The sequence below is a fragment of the Onychomys torridus genome, chromosome 22 (assembly GCF_903995425.1).
Source record: "Onychomys torridus chromosome 22, mOncTor1.1, whole genome shotgun sequence".
Classification (NCBI taxonomy): Eukaryota; Metazoa; Chordata; class Mammalia; order Rodentia; family Cricetidae; genus Onychomys; species Onychomys torridus.
This window is the reverse complement of record NC_050464.1, coordinates 38,656,902-38,675,548: the sequence shown is the minus strand read 5'-3', so window position 1 is coordinate 38,675,548 and position 18,647 is coordinate 38,656,902. Positions and strand designations below refer to the sequence as shown.

General features: G+C 49.0%; 1 protein-coding gene across 1 annotated transcript in view; it reads left to right on the top strand.

Moving 5' to 3' along the window:
- The first annotated feature begins 7,478 nt into the window (after positions 1–7,478).
- Positions 7,479–18,647, top strand: part of Myo1h (myosin IH) — a 44,313-nt gene continuing 33,144 nt past the window's right edge. Inside the window, exons 1-5 of the mRNA XM_036172337.1 lie at positions 7,479–7,610; positions 9,566–9,681; positions 11,110–11,308; positions 12,086–12,166; positions 15,965–16,144. Of these exons, the coding sequence (XP_036028230.1) occupies positions 7,485–7,610; positions 9,566–9,681; positions 11,110–11,308; positions 12,086–12,166; positions 15,965–16,144 (702 nt within the window). The 5' untranslated portion in view covers positions 7,479–7,484. The remainder of the gene's footprint in view (positions 7,611–9,565; positions 9,682–11,109; positions 11,309–12,085; positions 12,167–15,964; positions 16,145–18,647) is intronic.

Below are 18,647 nucleotides of genomic sequence, written 5' to 3'. Positions count from 1 at the left end.
CTCCTTCCCAGCACTTGCTCTTATCTGACGTTTTTGTTTTGTTTTGTTTTGTTTTTCATTGTTCCCATCTTAGAAAGAAGGAGGCGGTCTCCCCTTGGGCTTTCAATGTGTATTTTCATCTCTTAACTTACAGGCTCCATAGCGGTCTGAAGGAAACTGGATATTTATTCTGTAGAGTTGTCCATGCATTTCAGGGTGACCATGTACACTACTGAACTGGAAGGTAGACCTAAGGTGGCAGGTTGGATCAGCAGGTAAAAATACATACCTCGCAAGCCCGACAACCTGAGTTCAATCCCCGGAACCCATCGTGAAAGCAGAGAATTAGCCGTGGCATATGTGCCCCTCTCCCCCAGGTGATGGTGGTGCTGATGATGACGCTTACAGTAGACCTATATTTAAATGTGCATTTAGTGGCCACCCCAGCCACAGAGATCAATAATCTCAAGGGAAATTAAAACACTGAACTGTGTTCTACCTGATGAGGTATGTCTGGAGAACAAAGGTCTCATTAAAATCAAAGTGTTGGGCCCAGAGAGATGGCTCAGTATTTAAGAGCACTGTCTGCTCTTGCAGAGGACCTGGTTTCAATTCCTAGCATCCACATAGCAGCTCACAGCCACCTGTAACTCCAGTTCCAGGGAATTCAATGCCCTCTTCTGACACACGTGGTGCACAGACCCACATGCAGACAAATCACTCATGCACATAAAATAACATGTTTTAAAAGCTTACAAAATCCAAACTGGTGCTGGCACAGTTGTGCATGCTTGGTATGCTAAGCCTTCAGGAGGTAGAGGCAGGGGGATTGAAAGTTTAGGATCAGCTTTAGTTACACTTTGAGACCCTGTTTCAAAAAAAGAAGCCTCAGTGTATTATAAAAATAGGATATGGCGGTAAAAAGAGGTGTGGGGGGGAGTTGGAGGTAATATGATCACAATACACTCTGGTGTGTGTGTGTGTGTGTGTGTGTGTGTGTGTGTGTGCAAAGAATAAATTTCAAAGATCCCTTAAGACACCCAATTGTTCAGTGATTGCGTTGATGACAGTGTTGATATTGTTTTTACATGTCTATAGCATGGGACGAAGGCTGTGAAAAATTTCTCAGGTCACTGAACTAGCATTTAAATGAGGGAGACAGGGGAGGAGTTTCAAGACAGAACAAGGAAAGAGCTTCAGGAACGACTCAGTGGGACCGCAGCAGCGTGCGCGCACATGTGGGCGGGGCTTTAGCGTCCACAGCATCCACCTGTCTTCCCAATGAGAAACCAGAATGAAGATCTGCAAGTGAAGTAAAATAAGCCTGGGACATCTTAATTATTTCTCTCCTTCCTCTTCCTCCTCCTCCTCCTCCCCCTCTTTTGGTCATCATCTTCTTTTGTCTTTCTTCCTTTTCTATTTTGTGTTGTACATGATGAGCATTTTGCCTTCATGTGTGTGTATGCATCACATGTGTGCCTGGAAGTCGAAGAAGGCATCACATCCCCTGGACCTGAACTTCAGGATGGTCGCGAACCACTATGTGGGTGCTGGGACCTGAACCTGGGTCCTCTGCAAGAGCAGTGAGTACTCTTAACCACTCAGCCATCTCTAACAGCCCCCATCTTGGCTTCTTAGCAAGCAGTGAAGCTGCTGAAGGAGGATTCCAGAACCCACATAGTGGATTCCCAAGAGTAAAAGCTGTGCTTCCTTGAGTACCAGTGAAGATGGTTGACAGAGGTGAAAGGCAACAAATGCCCATAAACCTGTAATAAGCTTATTGTCCTCTCTGGGCTGCCATGATGTAGGCTCACCATGCAGGCGCCTGCCTACCTTCCCTTTCTGCATGGTATGGCAGCTGCATCCTGAAAAGGGACGTTTCTCTTCCTAGGAAGTGTCCAGCTAGGGCTGGAGAGATGGCTGCACAGTTCAGAGCACTTGCTGCTCTTCCAGAGGACATGAGTTCCACTCCGGTACCCATCCGGTCTTGTGTGGGTCTTGATTTCAGTTGACCAATTATAAAAGACAGCAGGGAGGGTTTGGGTTTTCTGGCTCCAGTGGGCTAGTGTAGGGAGACATCTGCTGGACATTGTTTTAAAAACTTTTTTCCCCCTATAGAAAGTTTTAAATAACGCGTGCTAAGCAAACAGAATAGCATGCTATCTCAGCTCCATCTTGCCATGGTATTTTCGTGTGCACCTCCACCTCTCTCTACCCAGCTCCATGATTTTTATGGTTCCTTCTAGTAAGAATTGATCAGGCACACCCAGGCTGAAAGCCACACATGTTAGTAGTGATGTGTCTGCAGTTTGCTGACTCACAGCTCTATTGAGTACAGAAAGTTTCCACTACGGTGCAAATGTCCTTCCCCCGGCAGCCCCCACCAGGCGACAATTGTTCCGGGTGTCCGCCGTAGATTAGCTCTGCCTGCCCCAGACAGTCACACAAATACAATCGCATGGTGCATGCTCTTTTGTATCTGGGTTCTTTCACAATGTCTGGGAGGGTCTTCCACGCTCTCTCGAACCCTTTACTTTGCTTTTATTGCTATGTTTGGTCTTCAGTGTGGATGGGCCACATCCATTCTCCAGTTGATGGGTCTTTGGACGGCTTCCAGTTCCAGGCCATTCTGAATGAAGCTGTCCGTGGGCTGGACTTGGTGTTTCAGTCTTTTGTGGACCTGAGTTTACATTGCTCTTGTGTAAATACTTAGGGTGGAAGTGTTGATCAAAGCCTAGAGATGTGGCTGACTTCATTAGAAACTGCCAGACTTCCTTTCCTGCCGGCAAGGGACATGGAGCTCAGTCACATTTGGTGGTGTGGGGCACCTGACCTCTTCTGGTGAAGTCTTCATGGGTTTTTTCATTGCATTTCCGTGATAACCAATGGCCTTGAGCACTGTGTTGAGTGAGCATTCATCTATTTTCCTTTGTAATAAGGTCCTTTCAAGTCTTTTGCCTAAGTTTTGATTTTTTTATTATTGAACTCTCTCTCTCTCTCTCTCTCTCTCTCTCTCTCTCTCTCTCTCTCTTCTGTGTGTGTGTGTGTGTGTGTGTGTGTGTGTGCGCGCGCGCGTGCGCATGCACACCTGGACACATGCGCATGCATCCATAGAGACTAGAGGAGAGTATGAGGTGTCTTCCCCTATGGCGCCCCGCTTCACTGCTTGTATTTGTATCCAGGCCAGATGTTTCTGAGTTCTTGGCCTTTTATTCAAAGAAATGAAATAAAGCCCCAAATATTCAAAGAAAAGAGCTACAACAGCTCATAAAGAAAATATACTGTTGATATCAATGTTAGGCTAGGCATGGTGGCACATGATTTTAACCCAGCACTCTCGAGGCAGAGGAGGCAGATCTCTGTGAGTTCGATGCCAGCCTGGTCTACAGAGTGAGTTCCAGGCCAGCCAGGACAACATAGAGAGACCCTGTCTCAAAACAAAAACAAAAACAAAAAACAAAACAAAACAATTGACAACAGGCCACAGGAATGGGGGTACTTGGACTCTCAGGGGATTGCTTACCGCTTCTTTCAAAGGAATGAGTTTGGTTTTTAGGACAGCATAATTCTCTACTTTAAATTGTTATAGTGTGTGTGTGTGTGTAAACCAAGGAACAACTTGTGGGATTTGCTTCTTTTTTACTATGTGGGGCCCAGGGATCAAACTCAGATCATCAGGCTTGGCGACAGGCTTGGATTAGGAAGTCCTTTGCTCACTGTGCATGTCCCTTTAAATAATGCATCCAATTTTAATTATACACACATCCAATTGTGAGGATGACATTAATAGGGGATTCTCCCTAATGTTCACTCAGAGGACACAACTTGCCTCACTGCACGTGTGCCCAAGCCACTTCAGGAGGGATTGGTGTCCTCTGCTCTCACACCAGACATAACTGGGTATGATGAAATAGAACCTACGCTCAGTGGCTCTTAGGAGAGATGTGTCCCGTTGTTCAGAGTGGAGAGTATCTGTGCCCACAGTTTGATGCTTGGGGTGTGGCTAGGGGTTCCTAGTTTGCTAAAAGGCTGTTGGTACATTGTTCAGAAATAGGTCTGTGTGCATAGCATGTGCAGATCAGGGTCCCAGGCTGCCAAATGCTTCATTAGGAGAGAGGTGTGAGCATAGCCCAAGCCAGGTAGAGTCCTGGATTGCTACTCTATTCCCTATACTTGCTGCCTCACCTTGAGGCAGGGTTTCTCGATGAACCAGAGACTAGCCATTTCAGCTGGGCTCACTTGTTTGTGAGCTCCTGGCATCTCCCTGTCTCTGTGCCCATGGGCACAGGCAGCCATGCCTGAGTGTTAGCTGGGTGCTGGCTATTTGCTTGCTCAGGCTCTGAACAGAAGAGAGCTGCTATCCCAGGTGCAGATCCTTTGTAGCTGTAGTTTTTAATACTTCCTTAGTTCTGAGAAGCTTCCTTGCTGGAGTCCAGCCTCCCTCTTTCTCTCTGACCATTGTGTCTCCGTGTCTCCTCTGAGAACACTTTCCACCTTCCTCTGTTTGGAAAATATTCTTATTTGTTTTTCATAGTTTTATTGATTTTACAGTCACACGTAGATCTAAGAGCACCTCAATCTAGAGATTGCATGTTTGGCTACACACTACATGTGTATAGTGTGGATATCTCTGTGTATACACATGGTATAAGGGGAGGGTTAGGTTGTAGAGCTGGACTTGTGGATAGCTAGTGATTACTGCCCCATCTCTTGAAATGATTTTTCATTTCTCCCCTGAAATGTTCTGGTACAAACAACAACAACAAACAATCAAACAAAAACCTCAAACTCTTTAAAAATTAATTTCTATTGTGTGTCTGTGCACCTGTGCGCTAGGTGCCGTGGAAGCCAGAAGAGGCGCTAGTGAGCTGCCCAACATGGATGGCAGCGGGAGCCGTCTCCAGCCCGTGATTGGGGTCAGTCACCTCAGGGTGACTGTGTGACTCCCCTTCCTTTATTTTTCCTCATGAGTTTTCTTCAAGGCTGTTCGAGGATCCTGACCTGTCTCTTCCAGTGTGTGTTTACTGCCTCCCAGATCCACCTTCGCCCTCCCACCTGCTCTGAAGTCATGAAATCTTTCTCCTTGAAGTGAACACGATGTTAACCCTGTTGCCACTAGGGGGCGATGGAGGCATGTTGGAATGCTCAGGAGCGTCTCTTCCTTGTCCAGTTCTGAGTCGTCTTTGATTTCTGGCTGTATGGTGGTATACAAGCAAGATGTGCTCTGACTGTGACATAATCCCTTGTGGACCATGCTGTCCCAGTCTTCTGATACGTGGTTCACATGCCAAGGCTGGAACCTGCAGGGGTGCCCACACCTGGTGCACATAGCCCTCCATACTCTGTGCCTGGGCCTTCCAGAGTTGATTCCAGCAGCCTCCCCCTGGGTGATGCTTTGGGTCCACTGCCTAGTGACGACAGGCCAGCTCTGGCTGTGTCAGCCCAGTGAAGTCCCACGTCTGAAGTCCAGCACTGGGGAGAGACACTCCAAGTCTGTTCCTCATGAGGAACCCACTGTGATAAGAATTCTCTCTAAGCCGGGCAGTGGTGGCGCACGCCTGTAATCCCAGCACTCGGGAGGCAGAGACAGGCGGATCTCTGCGAGTTCCAGGCCAGCCTGGTCTACAGAGCGAGATCCAGGACAGCCTCCAAAGCTACAGAGAAACCCTGTCTCAAAAAAACAAAACAAAACAAAAAGAATACTCTCTAATGTCAGCTTGACACACTTCAGTTAAGGGATTGTCTCCATCAAGCCGGCTGGAGGACAAATCTGTGAGGCAGTTTTTGATTCGTGTTAACTGATGCAGGAGGGGCAGGGGGTCCAGTCCACCGTAGACAGTGATCTCCCTGGGCAAGTGGGTCTGGGCTGTGATGGGATAAATCCACGGAGTCCATTTAACAATCAAAGGAATTTATTTGGAGATAAACTCACAACCACAGGAGATTTATTGTAGGGTCCAAGAAAGCCGAACTATGTCCCACACTGAACAGCATCCAGAACCACGAGGTAGCCACGAGGGGCCAGCGTACATGCATCCCAGGCCTTAAAGGTCCCTGGTGACCACGCCCGAGAGGCCAGTACCTCAAGGTCACAGGCAGGTGTAACAGCTACAGTTGTCTCATTGGGGTGTTGCTTCAGGGCATGGCTCCCACAGCTCCCACTACAGGGCTGCATAAGGACCTGAGCAAGCCAGTGAGTAGTGCTCCTCCCCGGCCTCCGCTTCAGTTACAGCCTCTAGGTTCCTGCCTTGACTTCCCTCAGCAATGGACTATATAACCTGTAAGCCAAGTCAACCCTTTTGCTCCTCAAGTTGCCTTTGGTCAGTGTTTCATCTCGGCAACAGGAAGCAGACTGAGAGACTGACCCATCTCAGTCCTGGGAATCCCAAGGTGAATTGAGACAGTTAACTCTCAGGAACAAGGAAGAACAGGAAGCAAGGTCTGGGTCAGGCTGCTTTCATTGCAATTTATCTGTTAGGTATGTGCATGAGTGGGTGTGGGTGCATGGGTATGCACGTGTGTGCATTTGCATTTGGAGGTCAGAGGACAACCTGTGTCCTTCCTCGGGAGCCATCCACTTTGGGTTGTCCATTAACTGTCTTTTGAAATGGAATTTCTCATGTTCTGGAACTCATGCTGTCTGGCCAGCAAGCCCCGGGAATCTGCCTGTCGCCACCTCCCAAGTGCAGGACTGTGTATGTATGTGCTATCATGCTCAGCTTTTCTGCATGAGTTCTGGGGCTCACATTCAGGTGCTCATGGTTGCACGGTGAGCATTTTACCAACTGAAACATCTCCTCGGCTCCTAGGCTGCTTTCATGCCCCCAGTTCTGCCTGTTAGCAGATCTTAGCTGTGGCTCATAACATCCCTCAGTTTCCTTACTGACCTCAGCAGAAAAACAGACTCAGGTTTAATAGGCCACCACAAGCCAAGTCTTTAGAATAGCATTGCACAAACAGGTGCTGGGTTTCTGTCAGCTGCGATTGCTGTTTACACACACACACACACACACACACACACACACACACACACACACAAATACATACACATGCATATGTCATGTGCTTAATGGTGGATATGTTCTGAGAAATACACCATTAGTCAGTTTTGTTACTATAAGAACATTATAGACTGATACATGGTAACCTACTGCAGGCCTGGACTACATGTAGGCATAGCCTGTGATCCCTACATATATACACACTTCTGCACACACATTGGCTCCACACCCAAATAGGGTGCTATCTTACTGAATGTTGTGGCCAATTTTGACACAATGGTGAGTATATGTGAATCCAAACATACCTAAGCATGGAAAAGCGCGGTAAAAACACGGGTGGAGATATATGCTCAGAATGTCTCAGCCACCGTCACCTCAGCCCATTGCTGCCCCAGGGTTTAGCATGTTTCGTGCCAGGCACCAGACTCCCGGTGAGTGGCCTGCTGAGGAATGTCCTGTTCCCCACAGAAAGAAGAAGTGAGGAAGAGACACATCCGCCTGCACATGGAGGGGACGCTCACCGCCCGCGACAAGGTCGGAGTGCAGGACTTCGTGCTGTTGGACGCCTACACCAGCGAATCGGCCTTCCTGGAGAATCTTCGCAAGCGTTTCAGAGAGAACCTCATCTATGTACGTAAGCAGCTGCCTGCACCGTCGGCCCCTCCCTGTGCATAGCCTGGAGGACCTTGAATGACCTCATCACTAGGGGCCTGCAGGGGGCGCACTCCACACAGCCGGGGAGGCAGGAGTCACTTACACCGACCTCCACCAATTGACAACAGAAACAGACTAGGGTTTCCGGCAGCCACTCCTCTGCTCTGCCTTCCCTGCTGCTGAATCCTCCTGACGCAACTTCTCTGGGCTGAGCCGCAGGGTGACAGCCCGAGCCTCAGCTTGGCGTTGCTTCCCTGGAAGGGAGTGGTGTCTCTCTGGAGACATCTCCAGCAGATGGTCCAGAGAGATGCTGACTCTGATTGGCTCATCTTGGGTCAAGTGCCTGCCTTTCAACCAATCCCCGGAGAGAGGGACGGGGATTGGATTGGTCAGGCTGCTTTACAAGCCCACTCTGGGGGTGAGGGGTAAAGTCCCAGCATCCTTGACGCTTCTGGAATCTTCTGCAACAAGTGGGGAATAGATGCCAGGCAGGGAACCTAAGAGATCACCTTTTGCACTGTACGAGGTCTCCACGGACCAAGGAAACAGCTTTTTCCCCAAACCCAACTTAGACAGGTCCTGTTCTGCCTGGCATGCTCAGGAACCTGGGCTGGATCTCCAGCAGAAACAACCTATAGTGTGTGTGTACTATAAAGTGTGTGTATATACAGTATATATAGTATTTCATATATATTATAATTCAGTGTGTTGAAACCAAAGTTACTAGATATTTCTTAAATTGTATGTTTTAACCCGAGGTTCAGAATGCTCATCCTTAATTGTAAAAATGGAAACAAACTTTCTATATAAGCAAAGTGTAAATGTCATGGTATTTATAATGACATCAGGGCCAGACCAAAAGCTGCCGGTTTCAGTGGGTGAACTTCAGGGGCAACTTTCTACCCTCAAGGCCACCGATTACATTGATTAAAGTAGCGGACAATTTGTATCAAAATACTCTTTTCTCTTCGGGTCTCCAGTTGACTTTTGTCCTGGTGGTTAGAAAAGTCATCCGCAATGATTTGAGTGTGTCTGATGTAGATGCCTGCCCCTCTGTGGTGGGAAACCTCAAGTTCAGAATCTGAAGGTGCCCCACATATTTTCAAAGGAACCCAAATATTTCTGTATTGGCATTGAGACCTTAGAGCAGCTCATTCATGTATGGCTGCATTCCAAGGGGCCTTCGGTCAGTGGTTAGATCACAAACGTGAGCACTTGGGACGGTCTGAATCTGAGCAGAGCCAACAGCCCAAGTCTGAAGAAGTGCTGGTGGTGTGAGGCTTACGTGGGGCTTTGGAGTGTGGGTAGGCAGGCTTGCCCTGCATGTCCAGCCCGTGCTCAGGGAGACGTCTGCAAAGCATTCATTGGGTCCAGGCGTCCACTCAGGGGCATCTACCTATAAGAGAGTAGTAGGCTGGTCTTCCTTTCATTAGGGGAGAGCATGTCTTCGCCACCCATTGTGTTTAGAACAGAGTTCCAGTTCCTGCAGTGCTCAGGCCTTCTCCGTGACAATCTCTTTCCCCTTCTCCCAGCTCCCCACACCCACAGGCTTTAGCTGCACTGGCTGAGTGCAGTCAGCCCTGCTGTCTGGACCCATCATCCTGAAGCATCTTTCCTGGTCATGACTAGCTCTTTGTCCTCCAAGCTTCTACACAGATATCCACTCCTCAGTGGAATCTTCTGGAAGCCCGCTAGCTAATGCAGCCTCCCTGTGCATTGCCTTCTGCACACCTCTGAACGACTGATTGATTGATGCTGTCCTGAGTCTGGGCTGCTTGTCTGCTCTCAGCCCTCCACACACAAGCTCTGGGTCAGCAGAGCACACGCCTGTTGGATTACATTGTCAATGGGGAGTCAGTGCGTGGGGGTTGGAGTGTGCGGCTCTGTTTGTACACAGGATTCCTCACATAGGGTGTGGTCCCTTCCTTCAGACATATATTGGGACACTGCTCGTGTCTGTGAATCCATACCAGGAGCTGGGAATCTACACCGCCAGCCAGATGGAACTTTACCAAGGGGTTAATTTCTTTGAACTCCCACCACATGTGTAAGTAGTTCCCTAGGGTCACATCTGGGCCCAGTTTCCTTTTCTTTTTTCCTCATTGTGTATTTTTGCCTATGGCTTCCTTCTTCACATCCTCCCATCTGTCTGTCCGTCTGTCCACCCGTCCATCCATCCTCCCGCCTCCATGATGGATGTCCCTCAGGTCCCGCACTGTTTCATGTCAAAGAAGTAGAAAACGTTAGCAGGTCACTTGAGCATCTCAGCCTAAATGGACAGGAGGAGGGATCTTTGTGGACCCTCAGACCTGGGTGACTGGAGTCATCTTCTTTGGGATGTGGCTGCTATGGTGCCACCTGCTGGTGTCTGGTGTTACTGCAGCTAAGAACCGCTTTGGTCTGGGCCTGAGTGATTTCTCGCCTGGTCTGCACACTGTCAACTGCTTTCCTCTGCTGCTGACCTCCAGGCTAGTTCTCCCCTGGTGTGTCCTAGAGGCTAAAACCTCCTCCTAAAACATCTGTAGATTTTTTTCCTCAGCAGCACCATCAATGATTCCTCCACTGAGGCCCCAGCTCACCAGCTCTCAGGAGAGCTTCAAGTTTGGTTTCCGATTCCAGGAATAAAATGCTCATGGTCATTTAACCTCGAGGGCTGACGGTATCAGAGTTTTGAATCTTTGGTTTTCCTGCACCACAAGCGTTGAGAAAAGAGAAGACAGTATTTTATTGTATTTATGGAGTTATTTAATACTCAGACAAGAGCATTAAATAGCAGAATGTCTCACAGGGATGTGATTTAGCATCTGGTTTACTCTTAAAAGAAATGGAAATGGATAAAAAAAATAAATAAACTCGGTGGGGCTCAATGTGTGCTTTATGGTAGACGATGTGTTTGATTCAGTCTCTAGAATCAAATTAATTAGGCTGCCTCAGCTTCTCTTCTGTTGCTGTTGTGAACAAAGGCAGCTTTGGGGAGAAAGGGTCGATTCTGCCTCTCGGTTGAAGGGCAGAGTCTGTCATGGCGGGGCGCTAAGGGGGCAGGAGCAGGAGGCAGCTGGTCACACCAAATCTGCAATCAGGAAGTAGAGAGCGCTGAACGCACACTACTGCTCAGTTCTCTGCCCCTAGTCACACAGTCCAAGATCCCAGGCGTGGTGCCCGTGGTGGGCGGATCTTCTCCCCTCAGTCTCCCACAGACCCACCCACCTCTAGGTGATTCTAGATTCTGTATCACGTGGCTAGATTTTGAAACTGTATCCCTTGCCTTTAACTCCTGTGTTACAGAAGTTTGTTATCTGGTCCTCTCTGTGCTGGGTCACTCAGGGGATCCTGGCAGAGATGTTTCTGAGATGGCACAGTCTGACTGTGGCTCCCTAGAGGGAGGATAGTCGGTCTTTCTGCCCAGTCGTGTGTTAGAGCCAGGGCGACCCCGCAGCATCAAGAACCAGTGTGCTTCCGTCCACTCCTCTTGTAGCTACGCCATCGCCGACAATGCCTACCGCATGATGTGCTCAGAGCTGAACAATCACTTCATCCTCATCTCTGGAGAGAGCGGGGCTGGGAAGACAGAGGCCTCCAAGAAGATCCTCCAGTACTTCGCAGTGACCTGCCCGATGACTGAGTCGCTCCAAATAGCCCGGGACAGGCTGCTGCTTTCTATCCCAATCCTGGAGGTGAGTGACCTTCAGGGCCCCCAAGGGGACTTTGAGGGGGCCTCCCAGGAAAAGGAGTCCTCTGCCTGGGTAGAGCAGGAAAAATAGGCATGTGACTACTGAGAAAAGGGGCTTGACAGGCACTGTCACAGTGTGGGACATGACCTTGTCACAATGTGGGACATGACCTTGAAGCGAAGCCTGCAGGCTTGGATGTAATCCAGCAGGCCTCCGCAAAGCCCTCTGACCCAGAGCCCATCTTCCCAGCTGAGGAATGTGTCTGCTCAGGGTCCTGGAGTCTCCAGAGGCCTTGAAGGTTTGGTGGGACACATGACAAAAGCTGATGTGACTAGTATTTCCCTCTAATTGAAATCATCTGGGTTGTCATTTACACCATGACGATGCACCGACCTGCAGGACTGTCACAGGCTGATGCAGGACAAGTCACTGTCCCCCTGCGGCTGCCCCATCTGTGAGAGATGCCCCCCTAAAGGGGTTTGCAACTGGCCCTTGGGTGTGAGAAGGGTGTGGTGACAGGCTGCCAGCCGAGCCCGCGAAGCCGCACAGAGGGTCCTCAGTGATCTCTAATAGATCTCCTCAGAGATTCCCTGTGTCCAAATACAGCATGAGAATTGGATCCTTTGTAGCTAATGACTATTTCTTTTAGAAGATCAAGTGTGGTTCCCTCTTTAGCCCCACTCAGCGCCCTCTGTTTTCATAACGAGCATGTCGGTTGGGGGCAGGGACTTGCCAAACATAGTGAGCCGAAGTGACACTGTGTGACATTTGTATTCAAAGGCTTTCGGAAATGCCAAGACACCCCGGAACGACAACTCCAGCAGATTTGGGAAATATATGGACATACAGTTTGACTTCCAGGTATGTAGCAGTTCCTGTATGGGTTCCTGGGGACCCTCTGCCAGGGTAACTTTCGGGGAAAGGGCAGTGGGAAAATTCAGGGTAAGGATAACTTTTAGCGCTCTCTCTCTCTCTGAGTGTGTGTGTGTGTGTGTGTGTGTGTGTGTGTGTATGCATGCATGCATGCATGCTGCAGGTGCATTCATGAACATGTAGCGTGGCACCCATGTGGAGGTCAAAGGACATTTTCAGTGTCCCCGCCCTCTGCCTTGTTGGAGACAAGGTCTCTTGTCCCACCACTGCATGTCAGGCTAGCTGGCCTGTGAGCTTCTTGGAGTCTCTACTCCCCACCTCGCTGTAAGAACACTGAGATTGTAGACACACGCTGAGGACCCAGTCAGGCCCTTGCACTGTAGAGCAAACACTTTACCTCCGAGCCATCTCTCCAGCCCCACCTCACTCCCTCCATGATAGCACCCCAGTGAGTTACCATGGTTCTTCGTCTTTGTGGACAAGAATCCTATCGGACAATGTGGGGTGTGGGCAGACACATGGATGGCGAGGAGCCCCCACACGCGGCTGCTGGGTTCACAGGTGAGCCCATTAGAAAATGACAGATTGTACCAATGGTAGGCTCCTGTGTAGCGAGGCTGTTGTCACATGATCCAGAGTACAGCCAAGTGCTGTGGTGCACAATCCCAGCACTCAGGAGGCTGAGGCAGGAGGATAGCCATGAACTCGAGGCCAGTCTGGGGCTACAGTGTGAAGTATGGGCACTTGTTGAGGTGTCCCACCGATTCATAAACATGTCCCCAACAGCCCTGCTCACAATGACGGAAGACTGGGTGCGGTGGCCAGCATGGAGAGGGCTCCTTGTCCACCCACAGAGGAATGGCTGACATGGGGTGTCACAGTGAGGTGGCACAGACATATCACACTTGGTGTCACACAGGTGGGCTCTGGGGACAGACAGGCTGCCATTTTTTTTTTTTAAATAAAACAAATGCAAAGTAAACAAGACATTATGCAGGTGTGGGGTCTGCATGAAGGGACATGCAACCTTCTCAGATAGGGCAGGGTAGGGAATGTCTTCCACTCTGTGAGCCAGACAGCCTCAATCAAAATGCCGTGTGTTGTAGCATGAAGGTAGCCGTGAGCAGTATGTGAATAAATGAATGAATGAAAGAAAAAAATGAATGAATGAATGAGTTGGTGCTACACACACAATTAAAGTGTCTGTTGCATGTAAGTACATCCTCTCCTTACAGACATATATTCCAAGTGGCAAAGTGACAGGCTGGGGGCAGCAGGTGTCTGGGGTTACAGAGTAGCCATTTAGTCTGGCTACCTCAGGGCCTCCCAGAAGTTGGTCCATGAGCTGCTGTGGTAGCATGTACGTAGACTTGGAAAGATATCTCCTGGCTCTGTGTGGTTGCAGACTTTTTTTTTTTAAATCCAAGTTGAACATATCCACTGAAAATGTCAGCTCAGTGCATTTTGCATATATATCTGTCTGTGGGGCGTTAGCAGCCAGAAGTTGGCCAACAAGATCCAACAGTCCAAGGGTTGCCAGGGTGCTAGCTCCTGCGATCACAGCTGCATGCAGCTGGTTCTCAAGGCAGGGGACACACGTACCACCATGTGAGTGTGGAGGTCAGAGGACGGCTTGCAGGAGCTGGTTCTCTCCTCCTACCGTGTGGGTTCTGGGAATTGAACACAGACCATCTTGCCTAGTGACAGGTAACGCTATTTGCTGGCCATCTATGGAGCCATCTCACTGGTCCCATAGTGGTGATTTTGGGACAAGAATTTGTAGGGTCTCTGTTCTCCATGCTTGATAGTAGCTGTTTCCTTTCCTCTTGATATCCACACTGTCTTAATTATTACTTCTGTTGTTGTTGTTTTGTTTTGTTTTTCGAGACAGGGTTTATCTGTGTAGCTTTTGGAGCCTGTTCTGGAACTCACTTTGTAGAGCAGCCTCCCGAGTGCTGGGATTAAAGGTGTGTGCCACCACCACCTGGCCTTAAAGATATTAAAAACAATAATGGGCTGGACAAGCGTGCGCGCACACACACACAGACATACACTAATTTTTTTTAAGTGGACAGTTTTGCCTACAGCAAATAGATTTCTCAAATGTATCATGTTGACTGAGGAAAGCCAGGCATTAAATACATAATGCACCATGTCACGCCTTACACTGTAGCCCAGACAGGCCTAGAGCTTACTACAGAGCCTAGGCTGGTCTCAAATTCATGGCTATCCTCCTGCCTCGGCCTTCTGAGTGCTGGGATTGTGCACCACAGCACTTGGCTGTACTCTGGATCATGTGACAACAGCCTCGCTACACAGGAGCCTACCATTGGTACAATCTGTCATTTTCTAATGGGTTCCCTTGTGAACCCCAGCAGCCATGTGTGGGGGTCCCTCGCCATCCATCCGCACCTCACATTGTCAGATACGATTCTTGTCCGTGAGGACACAGAACTATGGTAACTCACTGGAGCCTCAAAATTAATATGGGGGTGAGGTGGGGCTGGGGGATGGCTCAGAGGGTAAAGTCATTTATCACCAAGATGGCAGCCCACGTTCAACCCCAGGACCCACGTGGTAGGAGGGAAGAACAGGCTCCTGAAGATGAGAGGTTCTCTGACCTCTGCACCCAGCTGAGGGGACGTGTCCTCGCCCTCCTGCCACATACACAAATACACAAAAATGATAAAATATTTATTTTTAAAACCTATGTTTATGCATGTGAGCATGTGCTCTGTGTGTGGGGGTGCCCACAGATGCCAGAAGACGGTGTCAGGTCCCCTGGAGCTGGAGTTACCGAAGGTTGTGAGCACTACTGACAGAGTGCTAGGATTTGAACTCCCTTCTGGGAGAACAAAAAGTTTGCTGTCTCTCCAGCCATGCTTAAAAAAAAAAAAAAAAAAAAAAAAAAAAAATTTCTGTTTAAAATCGCCACTGAGATTCAGTAGGGACGACGCCATTCTTCCAATGAATGATGCTTTTATTGACACTAAGTGTTAATAATGATTTCAGAAGACCTTTAAACGGTGTGGATTGGCAAGATGAGTTGGTATGTACAAGCACTTGCTACATAAGCCTGGTGGCCCAGGCTCGATTCCCCAGAACCCACATGGTGGAAGGAGGGAACGGTGAAATCCTGAAAGTTGTTCCCCGACCTCCACATGTATGCTATGGTACATGTGCATGCATGCTTGCATACACATACACATACTAATAAATACAAATGTTAAGTTACCTTAAAACTGGCATGATGGACCATAGTCTGAAACATTAAACTTTTTTTTAAATTTTATAATTTAATTTTACATATCAGCCAAACTAGTGGAAACAAACACATGAACTATGAACCAATAGCTGAGGAGCCCCCAACTGGATCATGTCCTCTTGGATAAGTGAGACAGTCGATTAGCTTGAACTGTTTGGGAGGCCCCCAGGCAGTGGGGCTGGGACCTGTCCTGAAACATTAAACTTTAAAATAAGCAGAGAAAGTACCTTCCTGACCTCGGAGTGGGCAAAATCAGGAGCCGAGGAAACGTCAATCATTGCATTTTAAGACTTCCAAGTTGGCCAGGACAGCGCATTCCTGTCATTGTTAGCACTTGGGAGATGAGGCAGGAAAAGTGGGAGTTCAGGACTACACAGTAATGCTGAAGCCAGTCTGCTACTGAGACTCCCCCCATCCCACCAATGAAGAAAACCACCCTGAGCTAGACAACCACTGTTCATTAGATCTGCAGTGGGAGGGGACTTGTCATAGACATCACCCTGCATTTTTTTGTTCTGAAGGGCATCCCCGTAGGTGGGCATATCATCAGTTATTTGATCGAAAAATCCCGCGTCGTCTATCAAAACCACGGGGAGCGGAATTTCCACATCTTCTACCAGCTGCTGGCGGGTGGTGAAGTGGAGCGCCTCACCTCCCTGGGACTTGAGCAGGACCCCCAGCTGTACAGATACCTCTCACAGGTTAGAGGGACCAATGCCTGGCTTTGGTGGCCCTCGGGAGGAAGGGGGTCCGGGTGTTTGCTGTTCTGATTGTACTCTCCTGCATGACACCTGTCACAAGCAAGCTAACGCGTCTTCTCTTGTGACTGACAGCCATCTCACCTTGGGAGAGCAAACCAGTGCCAAATTCCCGGCAGAAACGAGATTCAGTTGAACTGTTTCATAAACAGAGGGACCACCACCAGGGGTAGAGCACTGGCCTCATATGTACGAGGCCCTGGGTTCGAAACTCAGCACCAACTTGGTGTGAACAAACAGATGTTGGAGTCAACCTTCAGATATTTAAATTTGGTCCTTCCAGGGTGGGATGGGGCTGCCAGAGCTGTTAAGATGTAACCTCTCCCATGTTTTGAGGATGCAGCTCAGTGGTCTAGTACCTGCTGAGGATGCATAGGGTCCTTGGTTTTCAGTGCCAGCGTGTGTCTGTCTGTCTGTCTGTCTGTCTGTCTGTCTCTCTCTCTCTCTCTCTCTCACACACACACACACACACACACACACACACACACACATTCCCCTTAGATTTGGCGTGTAGTCAAGGTGAGAGTTCCTGGTGTAGGTGTGACAGGCACTGTCATCTCCCTCTGCTGCCATCCACAATCTGAAAAGAACTCTCTACAGCTCCCCACCTTCCACTGGGAGAGCGCCATGCAAAGTGAAGAGAGCTCAGGCCGGGGGCCTGGGAGCTAGCGCTGTTCAGAGTTTAACTCCGAGGCATTACTTTTTCTGCAGCCCGTGCCTGGGTTCCGAGATACCCAGCTGTGTGAAGCATTTGATGCCTCCAGCACCTTTCTTCACCCAAAGCTTTTTTTTCCTCTCCTTTCCTTCTCACTGGGCCTGGCTTTGTACTGAGGTGGCGTGCTGAATGCAGGTGTGAGAGAGAGAGAGAGAGAGAGAGAGAGAGCACGCACAAAGCTTTCTAGAGCTTTAAAATGAAGACCAGCATTGCTTAGAACCCTTAGGAGAAGAGCAGGAATGACTTGGAAAAGCAAAGCCAGATGGAAAGAAGTTTCCTAACACCATCCTATGTTGATAAGCCCACAGCTGGTTCTCAGAACACAGCGGCTGATTTGGGTTTGCTTTGTATTTCCTTTTAAGGACCTGGTTTTCACAGGGTAGCCACACATCTGTGTCATCTTTGGTACATGGCCAGGAGAGACTGATTGGAAAGAGTAAAGCGACAGAAACCTCAGTCACTTCCCCAAACATCTTGTCTTCCCTTTGAGAATCACATCTCTCTGGGAAACGCACAGACACAGACAGACAGACACACCTACCTTTATTTTTATAGATTTCTTTTCTTGGTCCTGCTGCCTCAATCAGACCCATATGGCCCACTGGCTTTGCCAGCATGTGTCTTGTTTTTTTTTAATCCGTTTCCTGGTGCCCCTCAACGTCGGGGACATGACCAGCAGTTTACACTGCTCTAAACCAACTGTGACTCAGAGGGACAGAGCTGCACATGCTTTGCCTGCAGGGGGCAGGAGAAGATGTCCTGTGGGAAAGGACAGCTGCTCAGGTTCCATGGAGATCCATTCAAGGACCCCCTCACGGGTGGCAACATCCAAGGATGCTCAAGTCTCGTGTAAAATGCCAAGGTGTTTGCACATGACCTACGCATCCTACCGTGCATGCTAAGGGGTCTCCAGGTCCTTTGCATGACCGAGTACAATACAAATACTGCTAGAGGAAGTTATGGGGGCTGGAGAGACGGCTCAGTCAGAAAAGTGCTTGCCATGCAAGCATGAGGACATGGGTTTGAATCCCTGGCATTCTCGTCAAAAGTAAGGAGGCAGAGGCAAGAGAGGGGACCCTTGAGACTCACTTCTACCCAGGCTAACTGAAGGGGGCTCCTGCATAGTGGGGGCTTCCTACCAGACCCCAGATTAGGCACAAACCACACCCAAACACCTGTTCTCACCGAGAGACCCTTTATTAAGCGGGGGAGAGAAGTCAATGTGGCTGCTTTCTGACTCAGACCTCGAAGGTGTAATTTTTAAGAACAGAAAAAGGGGAGATCTGTGTTGGGATGGGCTATGATGCAATGGTAGAGGAGACAGAGGGTGGGGAAGAAGGGGAGGAGGGCAGGGATATTTGTCCTGGAGGGCTGGGGGTCGGACAAAGGACTGCCTCTGGATAGAGGGGAGACAGATGTGGCCCATAGGCAAATGGTGGTTTATGAAGGTAAAGGAGGAAACCCCGTTAGGATGAGGTGTTTCATTTTAATTGGCCATGTTAATTAGATAAGCCAAAGGGGTCTTTTGATTGCTGGACTTCAATACTTTGGTAGCTGGACCTTGGTGGTCAGCCTCAGGAGGAAGGATTAGCCAAATAAGGGAGTAGACACTGGTGGCTAGCTTTAGGGATGTAATCTAATGGTTTTTGGCAAGGCATAGGGAATGGGGAAGAAGGGTAAGGCTTGCCAGTGCCACATGTTCAAGTGAGCTAGTGTCCCTTCACTAATCAA